The 25940-nt window shown below is 47.0% G+C and overlaps 2 protein-coding genes across 5 annotated transcripts in view; one reads left to right on the top strand and one right to left on the bottom strand.

Moving 5' to 3' along the window:
* Positions 1-1041: 1041 nt before the first annotated feature.
* ANKRD22 (ankyrin repeat domain 22) overlaps positions 1042-25940 on the top strand; it is a 49690-nt gene continuing 24791 nt past the window's right edge. The window contains exons 1-6 of one of the 2 annotated variants that reach the window (XM_050959756.1): positions 1042-1217; positions 9440-9631; positions 17664-17771; positions 18985-19062; positions 21028-21126; positions 22219-23872. In XM_050959756.1, coding sequence (XP_050815713.1) covers positions 1197-1217; positions 9440-9631; positions 17664-17771; positions 18985-19062; positions 21028-21126; positions 22219-22296 — 576 coding nt within the window. In that variant the 5' untranslated portion in view covers positions 1042-1196 and the 3' untranslated portion in view covers positions 22297-23872. Of the gene's footprint in view, positions 1218-9439; positions 9632-17663; positions 17772-18984; positions 19063-21027; positions 21127-22218; positions 23873-25940 lie in introns of those variants that run through there. The other variant, XM_050959755.1, reaches the window with a different exon arrangement.
* The window catches only part of LOC127053991 (lipase member M-like), a 90664-nt gene continuing 75356 nt past the window's right edge, over positions 10633-25940 (bottom strand). For all 3 annotated transcript variants that reach the window (XM_050959576.1, XM_050959577.1, XM_050959575.1), the window contains one exon: positions 10633-10644. The gene's annotated coding sequence lies outside the window, so the exon portion shown is untranslated. The remainder of the gene's footprint in view (positions 10645-25940) is intronic.

Raw genomic sequence — 25940 nt, 5'->3', positions numbered from 1 at the left:
GCAATGAGATTAGGGGATATAAAAACAATCCTGCAAATAAATACGATTATGAATGGTCCAATTGTGGTCAACAGGACTACTCATGTGTCAAGTTGCTCCCATTCATAAGTTTTTTCAAAAGGGGGCCCAGATGGTGCTAGGAAGTGGATTTCATATCCACAATGATTGGAATGGGACATATTTCAGATAGGAAGATTTTTTAGCTAAGTGTTTGTAATTATTCATAAACTGAGCTGTTGCTGGTGTTCTTTCCTGATGGACATTAGCATGAACAAATGCAAAGATTTTACAAAGAGGACAAAGTTTTCAATGTTTCTGGGGGTGGAGGGGGGGAACCATCACCCGTATACTGTACAAGGTAGGCAATAATAGAATGCTTCACTGAGCCAAGAGCAGACTGTCACATATACAATGTTCAGCATGATGCAACAGTGGATCACTGTTTTCCCTAGAAGCATCCAGCCCAGATGACAGAATAGGTCCTTGAGGAGTTGGACCATATTAAAACTAGAAATGTAGATTAAACTGGGAGTGGAGGGGGAATAAGTACTACAGGGAAATCCCATTTTAGCAGTGGATAGACTAGGTTCATTGTTTCTGAGATTGCGTACTAATGGTAGCGTATTTATCTGATAAAGCAGGTCTGCACTTCCCTTTCAATGGGTATGTTAACACCACTCTTGAAAGCTTTAATCTCAATTTCTGCAGTCACAGCTGTTATGTTCTAGGGTCCCATTTTTTACTATTTGGGTGATAATCTCACACCTAGTTCTGTAAATTCTTGTTTTAGAAGTCTCACGTTTCTTCATTCATTTTCTTGTGCAATTTGTCTTCTCCTCTGTGGCTAGTTTAACCTTTTCTGTTTAGGGAACCTGCTATTGCAGTATATTTCGAGCTGTTGTAACTTGTACTGCTTGTGTCAGCCTTGCAGTAAACCCACACTCACGTTTACCTCACTGGGTTGGGCTTTTGAAAACGGCATCATTTCATACTCCCTGATTAGGAAAGCACTTACAACAAGTGAAGCTTTGGAAAGGATCAGATACCTATTGTTCATGGCTCAAATCACTCCACTAAAGGACTCTTGAGATTAAATTTTAATCAATTTTAAACAAACTCAAGAGCAACTGAAAGTCAAGAAAATCTGCTGGTCAAGTGAGTTACAAAGGACTTCAGGCAAGCTCCAAAGAACAGACATGGGGATACTTTATTCAGAGGTACGTGGCCATTTCTTATGAAGTATGTGAAACTGTAGAAAGTCTATATAAGTGATTTAGGTTTCCTTGACAGGCTCATATTAGGAATTGAAACCCCCCCATCTTGTTTAAAGTACAATACTTTACAGTGGCTAAGGGTACTTTTTGTACAAATACATACATTTCATGGGTTGTTTCATTTTCAGAGAAGGTGGTGCTAGCTAAGTTAGAGTATACTACAGCTCTGCATTCAGAGCAGAGCAGTTTGGGGTTCTGTTTGACATGTTAGGCAATGCAACTGAGTGGCCACTTTGGATTAGTTTTAACACAGTTGGTAAACTATTGCCTTAAGGGCCAAATCCAGTGGCCATTTCTCTTTACTGAATGGAAGAGAGTTCTCCTCACACCCACACCTTAGCATCGGTAATGGGGAGACAGAGGAGGAAGGGTGCCTTGATTTTAGCAAGAGTGCTGTATAACATGCATGGTCAAATGCTCTCCATAATTACAGACAAGGAGCTGAATCTCTACTTTGCTCCCTAAACTCTGATTACAAATCGATTGGTTTCTCCCGCTGGATATAGCATAAAATGTACATGCTTCTCAAAAACTAAATTTACGTGTGGAAAAGCAATAAAGTTTTCATTAAAAAAAGTAAAGCGCTATTTCAAATGAAAGGGTATGAGGCACTTGAATTTATATATAGTTCAGTTCCACATGTTCATAAGCCAACTAACCGGTTGGACTTCATTCCACTTCAAAGGTGCAGACAGACATTTATAACAACTTCTTTTTAAAGTCTTTGCTACTCTGACAGAACTTTCTCGTGCTTTTTACATCAAAAACTGAAAGTTTAAGATGTTTAATTAGAGCAGTCAGTGTAATTATTTCTTTCATAAACAATTCTAAATTCATTAGCCATTTTTCCAGTAGAATGTGTTTTTAGGGAATAATTTTCTTTGCAAAGTAGGGCTCCTACATGATGAATATAAATGAACAGTGATGTAAATGAGTGACAAGTTATAATTTCTGGACAGTTGAGATGCTGCCAGATTTTTCCAGAAATGGTGTAAATAATTATTTTATTTTCCAGTTATTCTCTTCAACATTGGTTCTCACCTAATTTGTAGAATAGGCATGTCAGCTTGAGTTAGATTTTAAGGCACAAGTTAATGCAATGGAGTTTCTGGAACACAGTATCTATGCTTTGTGAAAAGTGACTCCATTTTATAAGAGCAAATGGAAATTATGAAATACTCTTACAAATCCCATGCAACTTTGAGAGACTAATTTTCTGTACTCTGGGTCAGAGTTACAAGACTAGCTGCACCGCTGTCCCCTCTGAGTACAGGCCTCATGCCCTTTCCAGGCCAGGGGAAGTATTCTCAAGTTCTCTCACTCTTAAATGAGACTCTGGGATACAGCACCCCATGCGTCAACTGTGCTTACCCAGCAAGTCCAACTGAGCTCAGCACCTGTGACTTTTCCCTTCAGGAGTCCATGACTAGTGGTGTATATATAGTCATCAGATCAACCTTCTTAAATCAATCAACGTACTTATTGATCACAGTAGGAACAAAGGATAGGGAGGGGGGAAAATAATTTAAAATAAACATGTCTACAGGCACATTGTTCTTACCCTTGATGGTAGCCTTCTTCAAACACCCCTGGAAGGTATGTGCACACATATGGGTTGTCAGAACACCTGCCTCCTCCTTTCAGAGTCAGTCCATTTTTAAACTGATATGAGGAGATCTAAAGAACTATAGTTCCAGGCCTGTTTCTTCTAATGGCATTGTCTCAGAACAACCCCCAAGTGTTTGCCAAGGGGTGGCTTATCTGCAGCCATTTTTATTTTGCTTCCTGTTTGTTTTTACCTGACAGTACCCTATTAGGCTAAGCCAATACATTCATGCAGTAAACATCCCAATATCCAGATCAAAATCCAGTATTCATAAGTTAGAGATCAGCTCCAGTACCACCACATACTGATCTAACCAAATGCTTTAAGATTGATGAGCAAAATCTGTCATACTGTCATTAGTATTTTTGGTTAGAGAAGCTCAATTTGTTGAGAGCTTGATGCAATACCCAGTAAGTCCATGGACAGACTCCAGCTGACTTCAGTGGCCTTTGGATCAAGCTCTTGAGGATCTATGCTCCCCTTTTTAGCTTATTCCTGTTACTGTGGCAGGATCTGTGCTGACTGTTGTCTACCTCTGCACTACTCTTACTGATTTCCACAACAAATGGAAGGAAGTCATATAAGTCACTGCAGACCTCATAGAAGCAGAGAACAGGCCACTCTGTAGAATGCTGCCTGCCCTTGAAACACACAGGCACCCCTCCCAAACATGCATCTGGATCAAATATCATGTCCTTGTATAAGGACTTCTGCTATTTTAGAGAAAAGCCCTTTCTCCTTTCTTGCCTCTCTTAGATGCAAGGGTCAGTCAACATCAGTTCTGTTATGTCCCCCTTTAAGTTCTGGGACTTTTTAGAGTGGATGAAGACCTAGAGAAGGCAGAAGGTGGTGTTGGGAGAGAGGACTGTGGTCCCAGAGGACTAGTTAAGGCTCGGGGGAAATCCAGGCTACTGCTCCTGTAAGGGCCTGGGACCAGGAACTTTGTAGAGTAGGAGTGGGCAGGGTTCCCCTTGGTCCCAGTCAGTTGGGACAAGCTCTGGGAAGATGACTTTATATTCTGTCTCTTCCCTCAGAAGAGGATGATCTGCCTGCTGAACCCTCCTAAGCCGAGGGTAAAAGCATTGATTGGGGAAAAAGGACCAGCTGGAGGGGAAACTAGTTGAGACTGTAAACTGACCTAAGTTACCGCTTCAGCTCCAAGGAAGAGAGTTCGGGGACACCTGTCTTAAGGAGAGGGGCAGAGGGAGTACAACTTAGCTCCTTCACAGGGTCGTAGCTTGTGAATGCCTCTGCCTCATTATCCATGGTCTTCAGATCTTGCTTTGATCTGAGCTCCTGTTGTGCAACAGTGGAGTCTAGTGTGTCTTGTGGATGTTTTCAGTACCTACAGCTCCCACTTCTGGGTTTCTGCTTTGTTCCTGGCCACTCAGACTCTAAGGGCTAGATTCACAAAGGAATTTAGGAAACTAACTGCCACTTTAGGCCTAAATCACACAATCAGGTCCAATTGGGATTCACAAAACCCCTGCTCAGATGTTCCTGAACTCTACAGGCCTCTAAACTCAGTAAATCTTTGCAGTGAAAATTTCCTAAGTGCTTATATTTCTGCCTCTGAGTATGTGCACCGAAGTCCCACACCAGGCACCTGGATGCTTAAGCCCAGAACGATGCACAAGCTTGGGGAAGACAGGCATTCCTTTGCCTGCATTGCCTATAAGGCCCAATATAGTAGGCATGCTCAGATCTGGCCCACTGGATCAGGGCCCTATAGGCAAGTTTACACACTATGGCTCGGGGGAGTACTACCATCCTAACCACTGGGCTAAAAGTTTGAGGAAGGTCCCCCTTTTCTTGCTTTGTGTTAAAATGGTGTAGATGCTTAACATCAAGACAGGGTTTGCAGCTGAGATTCCCAAGTGGAGGGAGGCCCAGGCTTAACACATCCCTTGGCTTGGCACCTCCCATTGCCTAGCTTAGACAAGGGCCACATAGTGTGCTGGCTTTTGTAAATCCCATTCTGAGGTGCCTGTCTCTCCCCATTCACTGTATAGGGAGCTTAACTCAGGTGTTGTGAATCCCAGTGATATTTCCAGGGTCCTAAAAGTTAGTCATGGCAACACGGAGTGCCACCATGTTTAAGTTTTTGTGAATCTAACCCCAAGTCTCTCTGAAGTTCAGTGACCTGAGATTCCATCTTACTGATTACCTTCTGGGCCATATTCTTCTGGGTTGCTTCCTTTTCCACCTTCACCAAAGTGGCTTGTAGTTCCTCTTTCAATCAGCCAGTTGTCTTTTGAATTCTGTGATCTGAACCTACAACTCAGCATTCTGGTCATGCAGATCAGTGGAGTTTTCCTAAAGCTTCCTAGAAATTGTCCCCAAACACCAGCCACTGCTCTTCTTTGCAAAACAGACCGGCATTCTCCCAGAGCTGTGATTGTGGCCTTTTGCCTATATAGGTTCATCTTAACTTAGTACTGCTCAGAGTCATCATACCAAGAACCCAGCAAACTGAAGTCGTTTCTCAAAAGCAGCAGTAATACAAGGTTCATCACGTTCAACTAGTGTGCCTCAATCCAAAGGCAGATTAGTCTTCTAGGTGTAAGAGGATAAAACTGTCTGTCTGCTAAGTCACTAGCTTTTCCTCTAAGACTAATACCTGCTGTTAACTGTTATTAGGCTTCAACAGCTTGCAGTTATCCCTGCTTTTCGATTTTTTTTTCTGTTAACACAGGACATCAGTCACTTGCAATTCCTGAGAATGCTCTCTGGCTGTCACTTCTCTTCGAGACATGCATCTCTCTCCTGTCTGCCTGGATATCTCCAGGCTGAATAGTTCCCTGCCTTTACCGTGTTGTTCTCAGCAAGAGACTCCACCCAAGCAGGCTTGTGAACTCTCTCTTCAAAGCATTAAGTGTAACTGCTCGTTACCACATACACTTCCTATGCAAGCCTATTTTATTCTTAAGGTAAAATCATTACAGAGAAAAATAATAAATGAAACTATACTCATGCAAATAAGCTTACCAGAGATCTCCTCAACCCTAACATGGGCTCTGACAGAAGCTGTCCTTCAAAACCTCACACAAGTGGTTTCTTTATGGTTTCAAGTTCATCACAGGTTCCGTTCAGAACAAGAACAGTGTCTTATGTGCCTTCAGTAGGCTCAGTCCCTCCAACCCTTCCCTAACAATTGGCACCCTCCTTGGAGGTCCTGTCCATTTGCTGGATCAGGAAGAAAGCCCTGAGGCTGTTTATAACCAGGCTAATGATGCACAAATCCTTTGTCCATTGGTCCCTGGAGAATCCAGTATATAGAATCCTCTCCAGGGGGTGGCTTCAAAGGGATGATAACCAGAGTTAGCATACCCAACATTAGATACAATCTCACAATAACAAACAATTGCCTTTTTAATACAATGGACCCCAAAACCATTGGATTTACTTCAGTAATGCTAATCTTAATGCCATAAGATTTGTTCAGGATATTGTCATATCTGTCACAGCACAGACCTCCCTACTCAAGGGAAATTACTTCCTTGTGGTGTTCACCTTATCTAGGGCACTCTCCGTTCTTTTTGGAAACGGCTGCAGCTGAAATTTACAAGGTCCGAGACAAAGTAGAAGTGGACCTTAAATAAGCCTGAAGTGTTTTATGTAGTAACATTGTAAAGCAAGAGTACCAAGAATATGTCCTGACCCTGAGAACCTGCACTCTAACCCAGCCAGACCCTTTTTTTTGGTTTAAGTCCCTGGCCCAGTCATACCTTATTTGTCACTTTTATCTTATTTGTCCTCTTCTAAATGAGAGACTTCAACTACCCAGTTTTAAACTAGTCAAATAGCACAACAGGACAGTGTCTGCAAAAACAATTTCTCTATGATAAGTGGTGATTTTTTAGGACAGCTAGCTCTCGAACATTCAAGAGGAAAGGGTAGTCTTGAGTAAGTCTTAAACAACACACACGAGCTAATTCAAGAAGTGACTAGTTAAGCCACAAAATTATAGCAGCCAGGACACAATTGGGTTCAACATCCAAGAGGAGGTAGGGTACCGAAAAGTGACAAGTTTAGCAAGGAAGATTTCACTAAAAGGAGAATTTTAGTCAAAAAAGCCATAAAGTTAAAAATAAAATGTCTAGAGGTGGCATGGTGCTGCTTACAAAAACAATAACAGAGTCTTAGAAGGCATGTTGAACTGCCAAATAAAAAAAAATGAACAAGGCAGGCAAGGAATAAAACATTATGGCTAAATTCCAAGGTTTGACAGGCTATTCAAGCCAAACTGAAATCTTTCTAAATTTGGAAATCTGACCCTAGTGAAGGCAATAAACAGTAGCATAAACTAGAGCAGGCAATATTAGTTACGGTGACCAGATGTCCCGATATTTAGGCGTTTGTCCTGCGTCCCAATTGATGTTTCGTCAGGACGCAATTTGTCCCAATATTTTGCACTCTGCTTTTTTTTTCTCTTTTTTTTTTTGCTCCCCCTCACCCCATGTGTCCCAATATTTTCTTCATCCCATCTGGTCACCCTAATATTAGTAGGGAAATTAGAAGGGCCTAAATGGATTTTGAAGAGTAAACAGCAAAAGGGGTAAAATAAACATATGAGATTCTTTAAGTATATCAGAAGGAAGAAAGTTATGACAGAACTTTAGGTCCACTGGATCACTTGATTAAAGGGAGCAGTTAAGGAAGACAAGGACATTGCTGTGAAACTAAATGACTTTTCTACATAAGTCTTCACTGTTAAGGATGTCGGGAAGATTCCTACCTAGGACCTGCTCTTTTCTAGACTACAAAAAAATGAGGTATTCTCAGGGCAAGTCTATACAGAGCAGCAATGCATGCTGCAGGGATATGATTTCTGAAGCACACTAATCTGTTGCACACTAATTGTTCCACTAGACCTGCTGGAGCACACTAAAAGTTCCCTAGTGTACTTTAACATGGTGTCATTTCAATACCAGCATTCAAGTCTATTCATTGTATTGGGATTGCTAAAAGAAAAAAGTCCAATATATTCCAACAAGAAACTGTTCCTTATATTTAAGCTTCTTGACCAATATTTACAGAAGTGAAGTGATCCTTTCTTGTGTTCTTTTTAAAAAAGTTTTTATTTTAACCTGAAGTGTGGCTCTATTCTTAAAAGTTACTATGTAAAAACCTGTACCTTCTTACTCAGCAGTTCTGATCAATGGGATTGCTCACTGTATGTGAAAGTAAGCACCTGCTTAGGTGGGTTAGTGGATTGGGGTGCAGCATTTTTTAGGATTGAACTCTTAGTGTTTACTATGGTAATTAGCTCCAATGAAGTCAATGGACTCTTTGCATGGCTAAAGTAGTCTTTTTTTTTTAATTAAACTAGAGAAACAAAATGTCTGACATAAACAGAAGCAAAACCACCAAAAAGGGGAATTTAGAAATTACTGAATTACAGCAATAGTTTTCAGTTCCTCTTGGAGCATCACCTTCCAGCTACATGTATAGCAATTAATAGCTTGATTTATTGCAGTATTGCCAAATCTGATGCGTTCCTCTCCTGGTCCATTAGAGCGTTACATTAAAATAGGCATATTTGCACTGTGATTTATCTCCTGGCACCATCTGGTGGAATGTAGCTATCACTGCAACATCCGTTTGAATTCCTGTATAGCCTAAAGCACTATCAAGGTCAGTCCATGTCTACAATACAGACCTGTAGCTATGCTGGCATAACCCGGTAGTATGGGCTCAGCTTACAGTGGTGGAAGGGGTTTTTATTAATTGCCTCAGGAACACCACTTCCCCATATGACAGTATGAAAGCATTCTTCCGACGACATAGCTGCAGCTACAGTTTGGCAGGGATTAGGTTCATGTAGCTACAGTGCTCATACAAGTGTGGATTTTTCACACCTCAGAATGCCATAGCTATGACAATCTAAGTTCTAAATGTAGGCCAGGCCTTAAATTAACCAACCCTTTTAATCTTTCTTTCTATTCTCCTGGAGAAGGAGACCACCAACATACTCTCATAATGAGCCAGCCAAAGTTAGAGAAACCATTTAAACTAACATCACTTGATCACCTAGAATGCTAGTAATTTAAATGATCCTATAAAATGGCCTAATATCCTTCAAGATGCTAAAAAGTAGTCACTCTGTGTGTGTGTATGTGTGTGTACACACACACTTAAATAAGCAATTGTACTATAGGGTCTTTTGAGGAATTTTAACCCTTTTTTTTCCTGATGCAAGAGTTTACAGTGTTGATTTGCAATATTATACATTATTTCCTACTCTTCTAAATCCTGACCTCCCACTGATGTGTGTCTACATTAGGGGAGTGATCCAACTCCTATTGCAGCCCATGGGAATCTTGACGCTTTCCATTCTAGGAGAGTTGAACTGGGCCCAAACTTAGTTCTCTTTCTGAATTTTTGTGCAGAAGGTTTCCCCAAGTGCTTCCCAGAAAGTGGGAATTGAGAGTTCTGCTAGCTCCCATTGAAGCAGATGTGAGGTCCCTCACTTCACCTAGTGGGAAGTACTTGGCTCTTGGTAGGCTGAGGCCTATAATGCCTGGGTCACTAACATTTCCTCCTCTCTTTTCCTCAGCCCATTTGCCAGGCAGCTTATGATAATGACTTCAATCAAGTTCAACTGTTGCTGGAAGAGAATAGCAATTTTTTAAACATTCAAGACAGCTGTGGTGGAGACACACCCCTAATCTGTGCCTGCAGACAGGGACACAACAGAATAGTCAGTTACCTTTTGAAATGGAACGCTGATGTGAACATCAGAAACAAGGTGAGTGGCAATAGCCAAGTGTCCCAGAAATTCCCTCTTTTCATTAATAAAAGACGGTTACTCACCTTTGTAACTGTTGTTCTTCGAGATGTGTTGCTCACATCCATTCCAGTTAGGTGTGCGCGCCGCGCGTGCACGTTCGTCGGAAACTTTTTACCCTAGCAACTCCAGTGGGCCGGCAGGTCGCCCCCTGGAGTGGCGCCGCCATGGCGCCCAATATATATCCCTGCCGGCCCACCCGCTCCTCGGTTCCTTCTTGCCGGCTACTCCGACAGTGGGGAAGGAGGGCGGGTGTGGAATGGATGTGAGCAACACATCTCGAAGAACAACAGTTACAAAGGTGAGTAACCGTCTTTTCTTCTTCGAGTGATTGCTCACATCCATTCCAGTTAGGTGAATCCCAAGCCATACCTAGGCGGTGGGGTCGGAGTGAGAAGTCGCGGCATGGAGCACTGCAGTTCCGAAGGCCGCGTCGTCTCTTGACTGCTGGACCAGGGCGTAGTGGGAAGCAAAGATGTGGACCGATGACCAGGTCGCTGCCCGACAGATTTCCTGGATGGGCACACGGGCGAGGAAAGCCAGCGACGACGCCTGCGCCCTGGTAGAATGCGCAGTCACACGGCCCGTAGGGACATGGGCCAAGTCATAGCAGGTCCTGATGCAGGACGTTACCCAAGAGGATAACCTCTGGGAGGAGATAGGAAGCCCTTTCATGCGGTCCGCTACTGCCACGAAAAGCTGGGGGGATTTGCGGAAGGGCTTGGTCCTCTCCACGTAGAACGCGAGAGCCCTACGGACATCAAGCGAGTGGAGCTGCTGCTCCCTGCCTGAGGAGAGAGGTTTCGGGAAAAAAACCGGGAGGAATATCTCTTGGTTGACGTGGAAGGCTGAGACCACCTTGGGGAGAAAAGCAGGGTGTGGTCTCAGCTGCACCATGTCTTTGTGGAAGACCGTATATGGGGGGTCTACCACAAGAGCCCGGAGTTCCGACACCCTTCTAGCTGAGGTGATAGCTACTAGAAAGGCCGTCTTCCAAGAGAGGTAAAGCAGGGAGCAAGTAGCTAACGGCTCAAAGGGGGGCCCCATGAGCCGGGACAACACCAGGTTAAGATCCCAGGTTGGAGCAGGGGGACGGACGTTAGGGTATAAACGTTCCAGCCCCTTAAGGAATCTAGACACCGTCGGGTGAGAAAAAACAGAGCGACCATCCGCACCCGGGTGAAAGGTGGAGATAGCTGCCAGGTGGACTCGCAACGACGATATGGCCAGACCTTGCCCTTTGAGGGACCAAATGTAGTCTAAGATGTCGGCTACCGAAACTTCCAAAGGGCGGAGATTTCTCTCCACGCACCAACAGGAGAAGCGTTTCCATTTGGCCAAATATGTCGCTCTTGTGGACGGCTTCCTGCTGCCCAAGAGCACCTCCCTCACCGGCGTGGAACAGCGCAGCTCAGAGCCAGTCAGCCACGCAGGAGCCACGCCGCTAGGTGCAGCGACTGCAGGTCCGGGTGACAGAGGGTCCCGTGCTCCTGGGTAATCAGGTCCGGATGAAGCGGCAGGGGAACTGGGTCGGCTATGGTCAGGTCCAGCAGCATGGGGTACCAGTGCTGTCTGGGCCATGCCGGGGCTACCATGATCACGTGAGCCCTGTCCCTGCGCACCTTCAGAAGGACCCTGTGAACCAGAGGGAATGGGGGAAACGCATAGTACAGGTGGGTCGACCACTGGATGAGGAAGGCATCCGCTATCGACCCGGGCTCCCTGCCCTGAAAGGAGCAGAACGCTTGGCACTTCCTGTTCCCCTTGGACGCGAAGAGGTCCACCCGGGGATAACCCCACCTCCGGAAGATGGAGAGGGCGACGTCTGGGCGAAGGGACCACTCGTGTGACAGGAAGGATCTGCTCAATCGATCCGCCAGCGTGTTCCGTACTCCGGGGAGGAAGGAAGCCATGAGGTGAATGGAGTGGGCTACACAAAAGTCCCAGAGTCGTATCGCCTCATGGCACAGGGAGGAGGATCTGGTGCCGCCCTGCTTGTTGATATAATACATGGTCGTCGTGTTGTCGGTGAACACCGCGACACAGCGACCCTGAAGCTGATGACAGAACGTTTGACAAGCAAGACGGACCGCTCTCAACTCCCGCATGTTGATGTGTAGCCCCACCTCCTCCTGGGACCACAGGCCCTGTGTCCTCAGGGTCCCTAGGTGGGCCCCCCAGCCGAGATCCGAGGCATCCGTTGTTAGGGACACCGAGGGCTGAGGTGGGTGGAAGGGGAGACCCGCACATAACACTGACTGGTCTAGCCACCAGCCGAGGGAATCTAATACCCTCTGGGGGATTGTGATTAACATATCTAGCGGCTGTCTTGTCGGCCTGTAATGACTGATGAGCCACAACTGGAGGGGCCTCATGCGGAGCCGAGCGTAATCGGTCACAAAGGTACAAGCCGCCATGTGGCCTAACAGGGTTAGACATGTCCGTACTGACGTTAAGGGGGCTGTCCGCAGCCGTTGCACGATCGCCGACAAGGCCTGGAACCGCTGCAATGGCAGCAAGGCCCTGCCCACAGTGGCGTCCAGGACGGCCCCGATGAATTCCACCCTTTGTGTGGGAATCAGGGTGGACTTGTCCGTGTTTACCAAGAGGCCCAGAGTGGCGAACATGTCGGTGATCACGCGGACATGGCTGCAGACTTGTTGTTCCGACGTGCCCCGAATCAACCAATCGTCCAGATACGGAAACACGTGGATACGACTGCGCCGAAGCTGCGCCACAACAACTGCCATGCATTTCATAAACACCCTCGGGGCCGTGGACAGGCCAAATGGGAGGACTGCAAATTGATAATGAAGAGGCCCCACAACGAAGCGAAGGAAACGTCTGTGACGTGGCCAGATGGCAATGTGAAAATACGCGTCCTGCATGTCGAGGGCGGCGTACCAGTCTCCCGGATCCAGGGATGGGATAATGGTCCCCAGGGATACCATGCGGAACTTCAACTTCACCAGGTACTTGTTGAGCTCTCGCAGGTCGAGGATAGGCCTGAGGCCCCCCTTGGCCTTGGGGATCAGAAAGTAGCGGGAATAAAACCCCTTGCCTTTCTCGTTCTCCGGCACCGCCTCTATAGCTCCTTTGCCGAGGAGCGTCTGCACCTCCTGTCGAAGGAATTGCTCGTGAGAGGGGTCCCTGAAGAGGGACGAGGAAGGGGGGCGGGAAGGAGGAAATGAAACAAACTGCAGGCGATATCCCGACTGCACCGTGCTTAAGACCCAGCGGTCTGATGTTATTAGGGACCACGCTGGGAGGAAAAACGAAAGGCGGTTGGAAAACGGGGGGGAAGGATCCATTGGGGAAACTGTTACTGCGCCCTCGGGCGCACCTTCAAAATGAAGGCTTAGGTCCAGGCGGGGCTTTAGAGGAGCCTTGGTTCTGCCCCCCTTGGTTCCCGGAGTGCCTGCGCCTTCCGTTCCTGCCGCGGCGCCTGTTAAGGTCCTGCCGCTGGCGGAACTGGGAATACGGCCTGCGCTGTTGTTGCTGCTGCGGCCGGAAGGGTCTGCGTTGCGTCACGGGTGTGTGCATCCCGAGTGACCGCATGATGACTCGGTTGTCTTTCAGACTCTTGAGTCTGGGGTCTGTCTTTTCCGAGAACAAGCCCTGGCCTTCGAAAGGAAGGTCCTGTATAGTGTGCTGGAGCTCCGGCGGAAGGCCAGAAACCTGCAGCCAGGAGATGCGACGCATTGTTACGCCCGACGCGAGGGTACGGGCAGCCGAGTCTGCAGCGTCCAAAGAGGCTTGCAAGGACGTGCGTGCGACCTTCTTGCCTTCCTCCAAGATGGCCGTAAACTCTTGGCGAGCATCTTGTGGCAGCAGCTCCTTGAATTTGTCTGCTGCCACCCAGGAGTTGAAGGCGTATCTGCTCAGCAGGGCTTGCTGGTTGGAGACCCTGAGCTGCAGCGCCCCAGCCGAGTACACCTTACGGCCGAGGAGGTCCATCCGCCTGGCCTCCCTGGATTTGGGGGCTGGAGCCTCCTGGCCGTGACGCTCCTTATCGTTCACTGATTGAACCACCAGGGAACACGGAGTCGGGTGCACATGGAGGTACTCGTAGCCCTTAGAAGGAGCCATGTACTTCCTCTCGACGCCCTTCGCAGTAGGAGGAATGGAGGCCGGAGACTGCCAGATGGTGTTGGCGTTGGCCTGGATGGTTCGTACGAATGGTAGGGCGACTCTGGTGGGAGCGTCTGCCGAGAGGATGGTAACAATTGGGTCCTCTATCTCCGAGACCTCCTCGGCTTGCAGACTCAGATTTTGGGCTACTCGCCTGAGGAGGTCTTGGTGCGCCCTGAGGTCCAGCGGGGGGGGGCTGTTGGAGGAGGTACCAGCCACCGCTTCATCCGAGGAGGAGGATGAGGAGACCCCCGGCAAGAGAGTGTCTAACGGCGGGTCTCCTTCGGCCCTCGCCTCTGCCTCAGGAGCCAAAGCGGAGTCTTGATGCTTGGACCCTTCCTCCCCATCCGGGGAGGGAGGGGGGCGAGACAACGAGGCTTCAGGTGCCCTGCGCTCCGCAGTCGCCGGCCTAGCAGGGAGCTGTTGGGGGCCCTGGGCCTGATGGTATGCCCAGGGTGTCCAGAATCCCCATTGATGCGGGCCTTGGTCCTGCTGTGGCGGATCGCTGAACAGCGCCGCCTGCCGGTCGGTGCCCAGCGCATACCCGCTGTCCGTTTGCGAAGATACGGACGGCTGCCTAGAGGGCCATGGCGGGGCGGACCCTGGATGGTAAGGGTCTGCGCGGGCCGGCACGGACGATCTTCTCGGTGCCGGGGACCGGTGCCGGGAGTCATATCGGTGCCGGGACCGGGACCGGGTTCTGTCACGGTGCCGGGATCTGGACCGGTACCGGGCGCCGCTTCGGTGCCGGGATCGGGACCTGCCACCAGCTCGGTGCCGGGAGATCGACCGGGACCGGGACCTGCCACCAGCTCGGTGCCGGGAGGTCGACCGGTGCGGCGAGTAATTTCTGGATCGGCTCCTGGAATCGCGGTGCCGGTATCGGCGGCTGGAGTCCGACCGCGATCGTCTTGATGTCGACCGGCGCCGCGAGTGCGACCGGTACCACTGAGGGGAGCGGTGCCGGGACTGCAAGCGGCGGCGGGATCTGGAGCGACCGTGACGTCGGGACCTGGATCGAGAACGTGAGTCCCGAGACGATGCCGACATCATAGGCTTGCCTCTGGACACGACCCGCACCGGAGGTACCGGGGGTGGCAGCTGAGTGGGCTCAGTCATGGCTATGAGGTCCCGTGCCGAGGCGAAGGTCTCCAGTGTGGATGGCACCACTATCTCAACCCCAGATGTCATGGGGGAGCTTGGCGGCACCGGACTCGACGGACCCGCCGGGCCCGGAGTCGACGGTGCCGGCGGCGCCGCGGCCGATGTTGAGGCCGGGCACTCCAGTCGGGTCTGCCTGGCCGGAGTAATAGACTTCGACGGCCTAGGCTCTGTCCCCGGTGCCGGAGAAGGTCGGTGCCGGGGAGTCTTCTCGGTGCCGGTGCGATCCGGTGCCGGCGCCGAGATCACGGCCTGCGAAGCCGCCGGGTCAAGTGCCGCCTCCATAAGGAGAGTCCGGAGCCTTTGATCCCTCTCCTTCTTTGTCCTTGGCTTAAAAGCCTTGCAGATGCGGCACTTGTCGGATCTGTGCGATTCCCCCAGGCACTTCAGGCACGCGTCGTGGGGATCGCTGGTAGGCATGGGCTTCTTGCAGGCCGCACACTGCTTGAAGCCCGGCGAACCAGGCATGAGCCTGGTGCCGGGTGCCGGGAAGGGCTAAGCCCCCGGCGAAGAACTATTTACAAACTACTTAACTTAACTACTACTATCTACACTTAACAATCTAATTAACAACTACAATAGTGCTAGAGATAAACGATAGATAACAAGGAGAGCTAGGGATGTGGAGGACAGCTATGCCGCGCTCCACAGTTCCAACGACCGACACGGCGGTAAGAAGGAACTGAGGAGCAGGTGGGCCGGCAGGGATATATATTGGGCGCCATGGCGGCGCCACTCCAGGGGGCGACCTGCCGGCCCACTGGAGTTGCTAGGGTAAAAAGTTTCCGACGAACGTGCACGCGCGGCGCGCACACCTAACTGGAATGGATGTGAGCAATCACTCGAAGAAGAACATCTGATTACATTTTGCAATTAGGAGTGGAGGGAAGTGTTTGGATCCACAGCACAGTTCTTCACCCGTCTTGCTCCCCGACTCCATGTTTGCTCCTCCTGCAGCTTTGGAGGCTCTTCACACCTTCCCGGGCCTGGTAGGAAGGCAAGTCCAGGGGACGTTTGTGTGCATGTCTGTCATAAACAGATAGCTAAGGGTTCATGTCTCTTTCACCTGTAAAGGGTTAACAAACAGTGACCTGCAACACCTGACCAGAGGACCAATCAGGAGACAAGATACTTTCAAATCTTGTGTGGAGGGAAGCCTTTGTTTGTGGGGTTTGGCTTTGGCTTTGTTCTCTCTGGGTCCTGGACGGGACTAGAGGTGCAACCAGGTCTCTGCCAATCTCCCTGCTACGGTCTCTTATCTATTCAGAATTGTGAGTAAGAAAAAAGGCGGTTATAGTCTTTTTAATTTGTTTTTCTTATTTGCATATGTGTACTTGCTGGAAGTAGCTTAAATTGTGTTTCTGCTGGAGAAAGTTTCTTTCTATTGTTTATAAGTTGAAAGACCCTGTAACTTTTTACCATCTAAATTGCAGAGATAAACCTTTTACTTTTTTCTTTCTTTTTTATTAAAAGCTTTGCTTTAAGATCTGTTGATTTTTTTCTCCTACTTAAGGCTCAAAAGGAACTGAGTCTGTGTACACCAGGGAATTGGTGGGGAGAAGGGAAAGAGGGCAGAGGGGAGGGAAGGATAAGTTTCCTCTTTGTGTCACATTCAAGGAGCTTGAATCTGTATTTTCCTGAGGGAGGGAAAGGTAAATTTCCTCTTTGTGTTAGATTCATGGAGTTGAATCACGGTGATCTCCTAGTGTACCCAGGGCGGGAAAGATCAGAGAGGAGGTAAAGAGGGGGGAGGGAATGGTTTATTTCCCTTTGTTGTGAGACTCAAGGAATCTGGGTCTTGGGGGTCCCCAGGGAAGGGTATGGGGAGACCAGAGTCTATCAGGCGCTCTACCTAAGTCCTGAGTGGTGGCAGCCTATCAGATCTAAGCTGGTAATTAAGCTTAGGGGAATTCATGCTAGTACCCATATTTTGGACGCTAAGGTCAAGATTTGGGAATTATACTATGACAATGTCTGTCTGTGTCTCTCTTCCCCCCTCAGGCCAGGAGGGATGGCAATTCCAAGGGAGCCCTCTTATCTCCCTTCTCAGGCCTGCTGTTGCAGCATTACAGAGGAGGAGCTAACCAATACATTTTTCACAGGCAAGGAAGAGGGAGCAGAGCTGCCAGGTTCTTGCTGCTCTCCCCCACCCCATCCAGAAGCTTCTCTGCCTCCTGAGGGCATGGGGAGCTCTCCTTTCCTCTGCAGCAGCTCTGCTTGGCTGCTTATTCCAAACACCTCCTACGTCCTCCTTCACAGCCTCACTCGACATCTGCCTCATTACCCTCTGTGACTAGGGGAGAGCCAATGGGATTTTGAATGACACAAATTAACAGTTAATAGCACACTTAACAGTGGGGGCTATTCTTGCTGTTCTGCCCCCACAGGCTTCAGTAACAGCAACATGGGAACTACAGTGCACTCTTCCCTCTGCCCCCCACACTCTCCCTAACCTGGCCCAGGACTGGAGACGTCAATTTCAGACCCCAGTCCCATGCACACTGTGCCCCTGTGAAGCTCAGGGGCTGTGGCTTTGGGCAGCTAAAGTGTATTTCACTCAGTTGAGCAAGATACCCATGTCCTTGTTTCAACATTAATGAAAAAGAAATGCTCTAGATATATAACCAGTCAGAAAGCTGTGAAATACACAAGGGGAATAATTGTGCATCTAACGCTAATAAGACAATTCTTTTCTGTTTAGAAAGACCGCACATGTTTGCATTATGCTGTGAGAAAACGGTTTAGTTTCCTTGACTACCTGCTCATTATCATCCTAATGCCCATTCTGCTTATTGGTTATCTTATCATGGTGAGTACAAACTAAACTAGAAAGACTTACCTTACATTTTTCCATCATAAGACCCACTGTAGGTATATTGACTTCCTCGCAGTGGCATGTCATCTGTGTATATAAGGCATACATCACATGTCCCAGAAGTCACAAAAACCATGGCCTAACTGGCAGCCTGCAGGCCAATTCCATTTAGCTCCCCACTGCACATTGTAGAACAAAAAAGCATCCTCTGCACAGAATGACCTCACATGCCCCATATATACAAGGCCAAGCCACATGAAGGAAGCCATTTTGGACCACCACAGGCATGCAAATGTAGAATTACATGCCTTACTAAAAGCGTCACAGCATACCACGGCTACCTTAGCTAGCTGCTGTTTCACCATCTCCTTCTTTGACTGTCCAATAACTTTGACATAGGCTTTCACATGTCAAGTAATATTCTTTCTTGAGATATGGGTTTATTAATAAAGTTCACAAGGAAACACAGGACCTCCCACTCTGCCTTCTTATCTGGCTTATATCTGTGGTACAGGATCCTTAAGTCTGCTCCTGCTGAGGACACCCTATAGGCAGACTGACTCCCCAGCCTCTTTCCATAGCTTCTGCAGCTTATAGGCTTACCTTAGGCTCTCTGTTGGGAGAAGGAGTCTGTCTCTCTTTACTTGTCCTCGGGTCTCTATCAAGTAGCAACTCTGAGAACTATTTTCCTAGTCTCCCAGACCACTCCACTCTTGATTGACTTCTCTGATCATTTGTAAGTCTCCCATGACCCCTCCCCAGCTGGATTTAATAATTGAACATGCCCATCTGATCCCTAGCCAGTCAGGGTCAGCTGAGAGGATAGTTGATCATGCCAGGCAAGGTAGGGCTTGACTCCCCTTAAAGGGCCAGCCAGCCTGTGATACCTACCTATCAAATTAGCTGTTGAAGGCAGGATCCTGTACTATAGCTCATCCAGAGTTATGAATATACACAAAATAATCCTGGGCTGTGATTTTCAAATTAAGGACTGAGTAAGAACTAAAAATGTATAAGGACTTCAGGATTTGGCTCTGAATATAGCTGATATACTGCTGAGATAGTAGTGTCAAATGTAAGCATACTGCACAAATAGGGCATTTCCATTATTTTGAGTAGAATGCTCAGAGCTAGCCCAAATCTGCTTAGTAACGTGTGTTACCTGAATTAACTTTCCAACTGGGTTGGACTTCTATGTGTTTAACAGGTATCAAAAACTAAGCAGAATGAAAACCTAATCAAGATGTTACTTCGAGCTGGCACAGATGTTAATGCTACAGACTATGTAAGTGGGTCACTCACTGGTGTGGTGTATTCAACATTCATTTAGTTAATTTAGAAAAAGTAGCTTTTAGAAGCTACTAGAAATAGTGTGATGCTTCAGAGGAAGATCAGCCCAGGAAAGGTTGTTTTGATGTGTTAAGCTTTTCTGGCATTGTGGCTCACTGTTGCCCTTTAGCAAATTTCACCCTAAAATTCAAAGTACACAATTTTCTCCCTCTTGGCAGCCCAACTTGGATTTTATTCAATTCAGTTATTCTTTTTGCCTCTAGATTCTTAATTACCATTGCTCTAAACACAGCATCCAAAACAAATATGAAATGTTAAACACACTCCCCTTACCCTGGTGTGTTACATTTGACTGTCAGCCTCTTTACTGCTGTGGTAGAGTCTCTGTCAAATGCTGGGGAATAATGAAGTGTCACATTGCCACAACACCCTTAAAGGAGTGCAAGCTGCAAAGGAAACATACCTGAGTTCAGTCACCAATCAGCCTTCAGTGGAGTGAACATGCTGTAATTCAGCAGAGGTGATGGAAGGATTGTGTGTGTGTAGAACTGGAACTATCAACTTTGCCAGTAGGTGTGGACTGTACCAGAAAGGAGCTGATTCCCTAGGTTGGGGGTGGTTAGACTTTGTGACTATTCTGAGTGATGTCGTGGTATGAGAAACTGTATGAACAGCTGGGCTAGAACCCTTTATTCATCCAAAGTCAGGGTGGGTTCAAGTTCTAGTCCTACATGTGAACCATCAACCTGGCTTCACAACATCCATGGACCTGCTCTGGTGCAGTTTATGAGTCAAGGGCACATCCAACTTTGCCATTGTTCTGTTCTGGAGGAGGGGGAATAGTCTGATCCCTACAACCTCTTAGCATTCAGAGGGCACTGAGTGGCTTCGTTTCCCTCCTGGTCTCATCTAGAGACTACCTGGTATACACCTACATCCATCAGGGTCTCTGGGTGCAGAAAGTAATCTCTTTCTCTTTCCTCCACATTGACCCAGAACTGTCTTCCAGCATGTCGTACAACTCAATTTTTAAAAATCTATGAAACTTACATTGGATGCTAGTAAACATGTCTAGATAATACATTCACCTGGAAAAAAACAAGATACCTGTCCAATTTTTTTGAATGTTCATATTTGATAGACATACCTGGTCTGTTAAGTGTGTAATCAGAGATTTCACTCAATTTAATAAAATCACAGAAATGGCATATCAGGGGTAAAGATTCTCACTCGTTAACATGGTAACACCCTGCTAAATAGAGATTCAATGACTACTGTGTAATGTATCTCTAATTGTTGTAATGATTATTGTATTGTCTTGGATATTTACAGGACTAGGATTTGTAAAACTGTTAAAATTTTATAAATACAGAAATAGTTTAAAAAGAAAAGCCTGCTAAATTCACAGGACTGGACACAAACATGCAATGATTCTCCTCTACCCAGGCTACTGCCTAGATATGTTTACTAGCATGCAGCTTAAGCTTTGCTGTAACAAAGCTGTACACATTTAGGCATTGGTCTGCATTAGCAGGTTGTGGGGAGGATGAGGAGTTTGTACCATGCTGGGGGCGGGGGAGGGAGGGTTGTGCAGCCTGGTGGGTAGGCAGATGTGCTTTAGGATAGCAATGCACCCTGAGCCAGATCCCTCAATCTTTACATTCTCAAGCTTTGAGGAGACTGAAGTCTGGGCCTGTACCTAGATTCTTATTTTGTGGCATAGACCCATCTCTGGTAAACAGTAAAACAATCAATCTTGTCACTCCATCACATTAAGTGCCTTCTGCCCCATATCACATATGGCTGCATATCGTCCTTTTTCAAGAAACAGAAAAAACAACTTCCAACATACAAATATCATTGGCAGGTGGGCTGATGAAATGACAGATGAATGTGTGTCTAAAATTTCTGCTTAAAGTGTGGCAAAAGTAAACTGTACCTGGATTCTGTTTACTTTCAGTCTGGTAGCACAGCCCTTCACTATGCCTGTGAAATGAAAAATCAGTCAGTTGTTCCTCTACTACTTGAAGCCCATGCAGACCCTTCAATAAAGAATAAGGTAAGGAGGTAATAGCTGTGTCTGTGAGCATTGCCCTGCTAAGCTCCCAGAAATCAGGTGGCTGGCACAGGAGAATGCAGAGTGCATTGCTCCCGAGGAGTGGATTCATTTCTAGGGAAGGACAAAGAAATATTTGCCCCACTGCTTTCCTGGGGGGAGAGCATCTTTAAACTGTAAATAGTGCATGGTTGGAGCTGTGCAAGCTGCTTGGGGGATGTATTGAATCAGTGCATCTCCTAGGGGTCTTGGCCATGCCCCTGCTGGTCCAGCACTGCCCACTTCCAGTTATGATGGCTGGTTGCAGGCCCCCTGGTGGAATGAGATATGTGGGTACCCTCCCCAGGGCTGCTGGGAGCCTTGCACACTAGGTTATGCCAGTGTAAGGGGTTGAATCAGCAACTTCCATTCCCAAGGGAGGCTCATCCATCACTAATCAAATGTCAAAGGTAAGAACTGATTTCTCACCACATACCAGAGACAGGTAAGTATCTTGGCAACACTGCAGCCCCTTCATTTACTATTGCTTTGACACGGACTTTTGACATCAGCCACATTGAATAACAGAATGGATTTTGGTGTGATTGAAATAAAGTCCCTGACTCACTGACTGATGGGGAGCAGGATCAGACTCAGTTCATTTTGAGACCTCTAAGTGCTGGGGATTCTTATCAGTGTGGATCAGACAATACAAACCACATAGGTGAACACAAACTGGCTGATCTGTCCAGTGAGGCTCTCAGGGTATGTCTGCACTGCTGTCAGATCTGTGACTGAAGCCCATGTAGACATGCTCAAGCTGGCTTTAATCTAGTTAGTGGGAGTACCAATAGCAACAAAACTGTGGCAGTTCAGACTTCAGCATGGGCTGTACCAGCCTGCTGTGGACCCTGGGTACTTAGAGAACTAACCTGTACTGAAGTATGTGCTGATACAGCTTCACTACTGCTGGGATTGGTACTAAGTAGATTAACACTACCTCAGGTGTTTCTACACATGCCGCACTCCCACCTCTGATTGCAATACAGACATACTCAGACTCAAGTACCTGCTTCCATGACTATTATCACGGCATGTTTTGTCTATTTCTTTCAGAATGGGGAATCTCCACTGGATATAGCAAGAAGATTAAAGTTCACCAACATTGAATATGTGTTAAAGAAGGCATCCTAGTCCTTAATGAGATGATGTTAAGGGTGTTAGGCATGAAAAAAAAATCTACTTATCTGGGCACTCCCTGTTGTACAAGGATGCCATGGAGACATTGTTTTTGTTTAAGATGTGATGTTTTCTGCAGTCATGTACTGTACTGGGGTGAAAACATTATCTAAGTTGTATCTACTGGTATGCAGTCAGTACATACAACATATAAAATATATAGCCATGTGGTGTGCCTGGAAGGAGTTGTCTTATTTTTATTCTGTTGATTTATAATGTTCATGTGTTTTCCTCAACTTACCCCCTTACTTACAGTAGCAGGGAATTTTAAAAAGTAAAAAAATTATTTGAAATTTGAGGGCTATAGAAGACATGATTCACAACGGATTCAGAAAAAAAATTTATTTAAATTTCATATTGGTTTTTAATAGATTGCTGGATATTTCTGACCACAAGACAGTTGTCACCAGTGGTCTGCAAGCCCAATATATTACGTTTGTAGTTTTTCCTTTCTAAATTTTCATAGCTAATGATGGAAGACATAGCATGATTCTTCAGGCATTCTGTCATGTGGAGCAAAGCTGCCACTCCAAGGACGCACCTCTTATGGCTGGATGCAATGATGCAGCAACTCTACCTCAGTCTCCGCCACTATTGTTTGGCCCAGTCTAGCTGTAAGAGTGACCTGACCCTCTGGCCAGTCCACTTTAGAGTCTAGCCCTTTCCAGGGCTTCAGTCTTTTATCAAAGTCTAACCAAACATAAGAAAATAATCCAACCTTCAGCCTGGCTGGGGTCAGCAGGCCACCTCTCCCTCATATGTATGTCCCAGTTACTATAATTTTTCTCCAATGACACCTCCATCCAGGGGCTGACACATTCCTCCCCTCACTCGGGTTCAGACAGGCAGGCTGCTGCTGCTGCTCATCTGGTCTTCTACCTCCAGTTCTCCTAGGCAATAGCCTGTTTTCTCTTCTCACCTGTCGCTTTCTCAGCCATCTTTCAGGCTGCTATCAGAGAGCAGAAACTCCTCTCCTCTGGGGCTCCCTTTCAATTGTGCGTATCCATCTCTATATAGACATCCCCAGCTCTTCCCCAATAACTAAGTTTTGCCACCTGATCTCCCTTTGATCAGAATCAGCTGTTGGGGGTGAGGGGGAAGGAGTAGCTGATCCATCTCACAACAAAACTTTAAAGCTCTCCCTCCCTCCAGACATGTGACAACACAGAACTCCCATTTTTCTCCCTATGGTGCTTTTTGAAGGGGAAAATGGACAAGTAAAATCTAATCCTCCCAAGTAAAGAAATAAAGGGACAGCCTCTCTCCTGTGCCAGTGAGAGAGTGCAGGAGGAGCAGGGTGGCATCAGGGAGCTGCTTACAGCTTCCTGGTTCTCGGGTCTGGGTCAGTGCCAATGATGCTTAAAGCTACTCCTGGGCAGCTCCAAATTTCACCAGCCTAGGGTCCTTAATGGAAAATCAATGGAGGGTTGCTATGGCAGACTGGAGTTCTTCCACATCCCTTTCCTCCCCTGCCATACCCCTAGGGCTGGCTCTAGGATTTTTGCCACACCAAGCAAAAAAAAATTTGCCCTCCCCTTTTTTTTGTGGCCCTCTGCCCCGCCCCAACTCCACCCCTTCTCCAAATCCCCTGCCCCACCTCCTCCCTCGGGCATGCTGCATTCTCTCCCACATTGCTTCCTGGGGGCCCCCTGCAACCTCCCACCCTAGCTCTCCTCCACTCTGCCTGCTCCCCTGAACGTGCCGCCGCTCCACTTCTCCGCCCTCCCTCTCAAGTGAGGGAGGGCGGAGAAGCGGAATGGCGGTGTGTTCAGGGGAGCAGAGGTGAGCTAGGGTGGGGGGGCACAGGAAGTAACGAGGGGGTAGAGGAACCACTCCCCGCTTCGGCTCACCTCCGCTCCACCACCACCGCCTCCCCCGAGCGCCCACCACTCAGCTTCTCCTCTCTCCCAGCCTTGCTGTGCGAAACAGCTGTTTTGCACGCAGCAAGCCTGAGAGGGAGGGGGGAGAAGTGGAGTGGCAGTGGCGAGCTGGGGCGGCGGGAGCACTTTTTCCCCATGCCCCAGAGTCAGCACCTATGATGGCCGGCACCAGAATGCCACCCCTAGAAATGTGCCGCCCCAAGCACCTGCTTGTTTTGCTGGTGCCTGGAGCCGACCCAGCATACCCCTTATACCTTCAGGTGAGGGAATAGAAGCATATTTTGTTTGACATACATTTGAGAAAAAGGACATTCTTGAACAACGAGGTGGTAGTGGGAGGGGAGACCATAATGGGAGTGAATACTGGCATTACTGGGGGCCTAGAGAGGGGAATGTGATACGCGGTAAGGTTAGAGATGCAGGCCAGAGCAAGGTGGGTTAGGGCCTTATTACATGAGCAGAGGGTCTAAATACAGGTTTTGTCCATATCTGCCTGATAGGATTGCCCTCTGGGAGACTTTAAGAGAAGCAACTTCCACAGAGCAGCCTAGATGCCTCGCTAAGAAATGTAAATGAAAGGAAAATGTTTGCCAGCCTAACATGATTGCATGAGAGCTGACAGGTGTGGGGCTGAGCTAGAGAAGACAGTGGCCAAAAGGCAGACAAATACCATTTCTAATAAAGAAAGAAAAGCAGGTGATATTTGCTATTATTTTGGAAGTCCAGTGTAAATTCAAGAAAAAGTATGGATGTAATTTTTTGGCTTGTGACTATTTTCCTCTATGTTTGCAATACTGTGGAGGCCTTGATATTACTTCTGGCTGCTGTATCGTCTGTGTGTCTCCCTCTCACTCATCTTTAGTAAAAACAACCAACCAACAAAAATCTTAAATCTTAAAATGAAAAATATCTGTCCCTTTCCTCAGTCATTTCATTTAAAATCACACTTATGGAATAATGATTTCGCTATCGCCACCTCTGCATATTCAAAAATCTCAAATTAGACACCCAAAGAGGCATGAGATTGGCTTCAAAATCATGAGAATAAAATGACAATTAACTGTTTAATGTCATAACAGTAATCAAGGCTTTTTTAAACACCTAACTCTTGTTGAGGCTGAGATACCCCTTTTGATAGAACATCCCTCCTCATCTCCACCAGTCCAGAAACTATTGGCTATGCAGTAAGAGAACTTGCATTCTTATATTAGATCAAACAATTAATACTAACACAGCTAACCCAGGGACATAAAAAACTCAATCATCTCTTGGTGTATTTATTAACAACAACATCTTAAATCAGAAATCATAACTCAAAGAATAAGTACACACGATGTATTGCCTTGATTATGTACCTGTTGCATGTTTTCCAAGTTAATCCACCATAACCTCCCAGTTTCTTGCTGTTAATAATATAAAAAGCCCCACAGTCTCCCTACAATGTTTTTAAGACAGGAGTACACATGGGCTGGAACAGATTTAATTTTTCAGCATCTTAAACCCACTGAAAGAATCATCCAGGGCAACAAAACAGAAGTATATGAAATTTTTAACTGAAAGAACTGGAAACAGAACCAATAACTTCACTCACTTGAAAGAGCCAAACAGCTGAGTCTGCTCACAGCTTGCTTGCAGCTGCATTACTGACTAAAGGAACTCACTCCTGGCAATTAGCTAAGCCTAGACAGTAACACATATTTCAGTTTGTGCCTGCTGGTT

Source organism: Gopherus flavomarginatus, chromosome 6, assembly GCF_025201925.1.
Source record: "Gopherus flavomarginatus isolate rGopFla2 chromosome 6, rGopFla2.mat.asm, whole genome shotgun sequence".
In the NCBI taxonomy this organism is placed as follows: Eukaryota; Metazoa; Chordata; order Testudines; family Testudinidae; genus Gopherus; species Gopherus flavomarginatus.
This window is presented reverse-complemented; position numbering and strand designations above follow the sequence as displayed.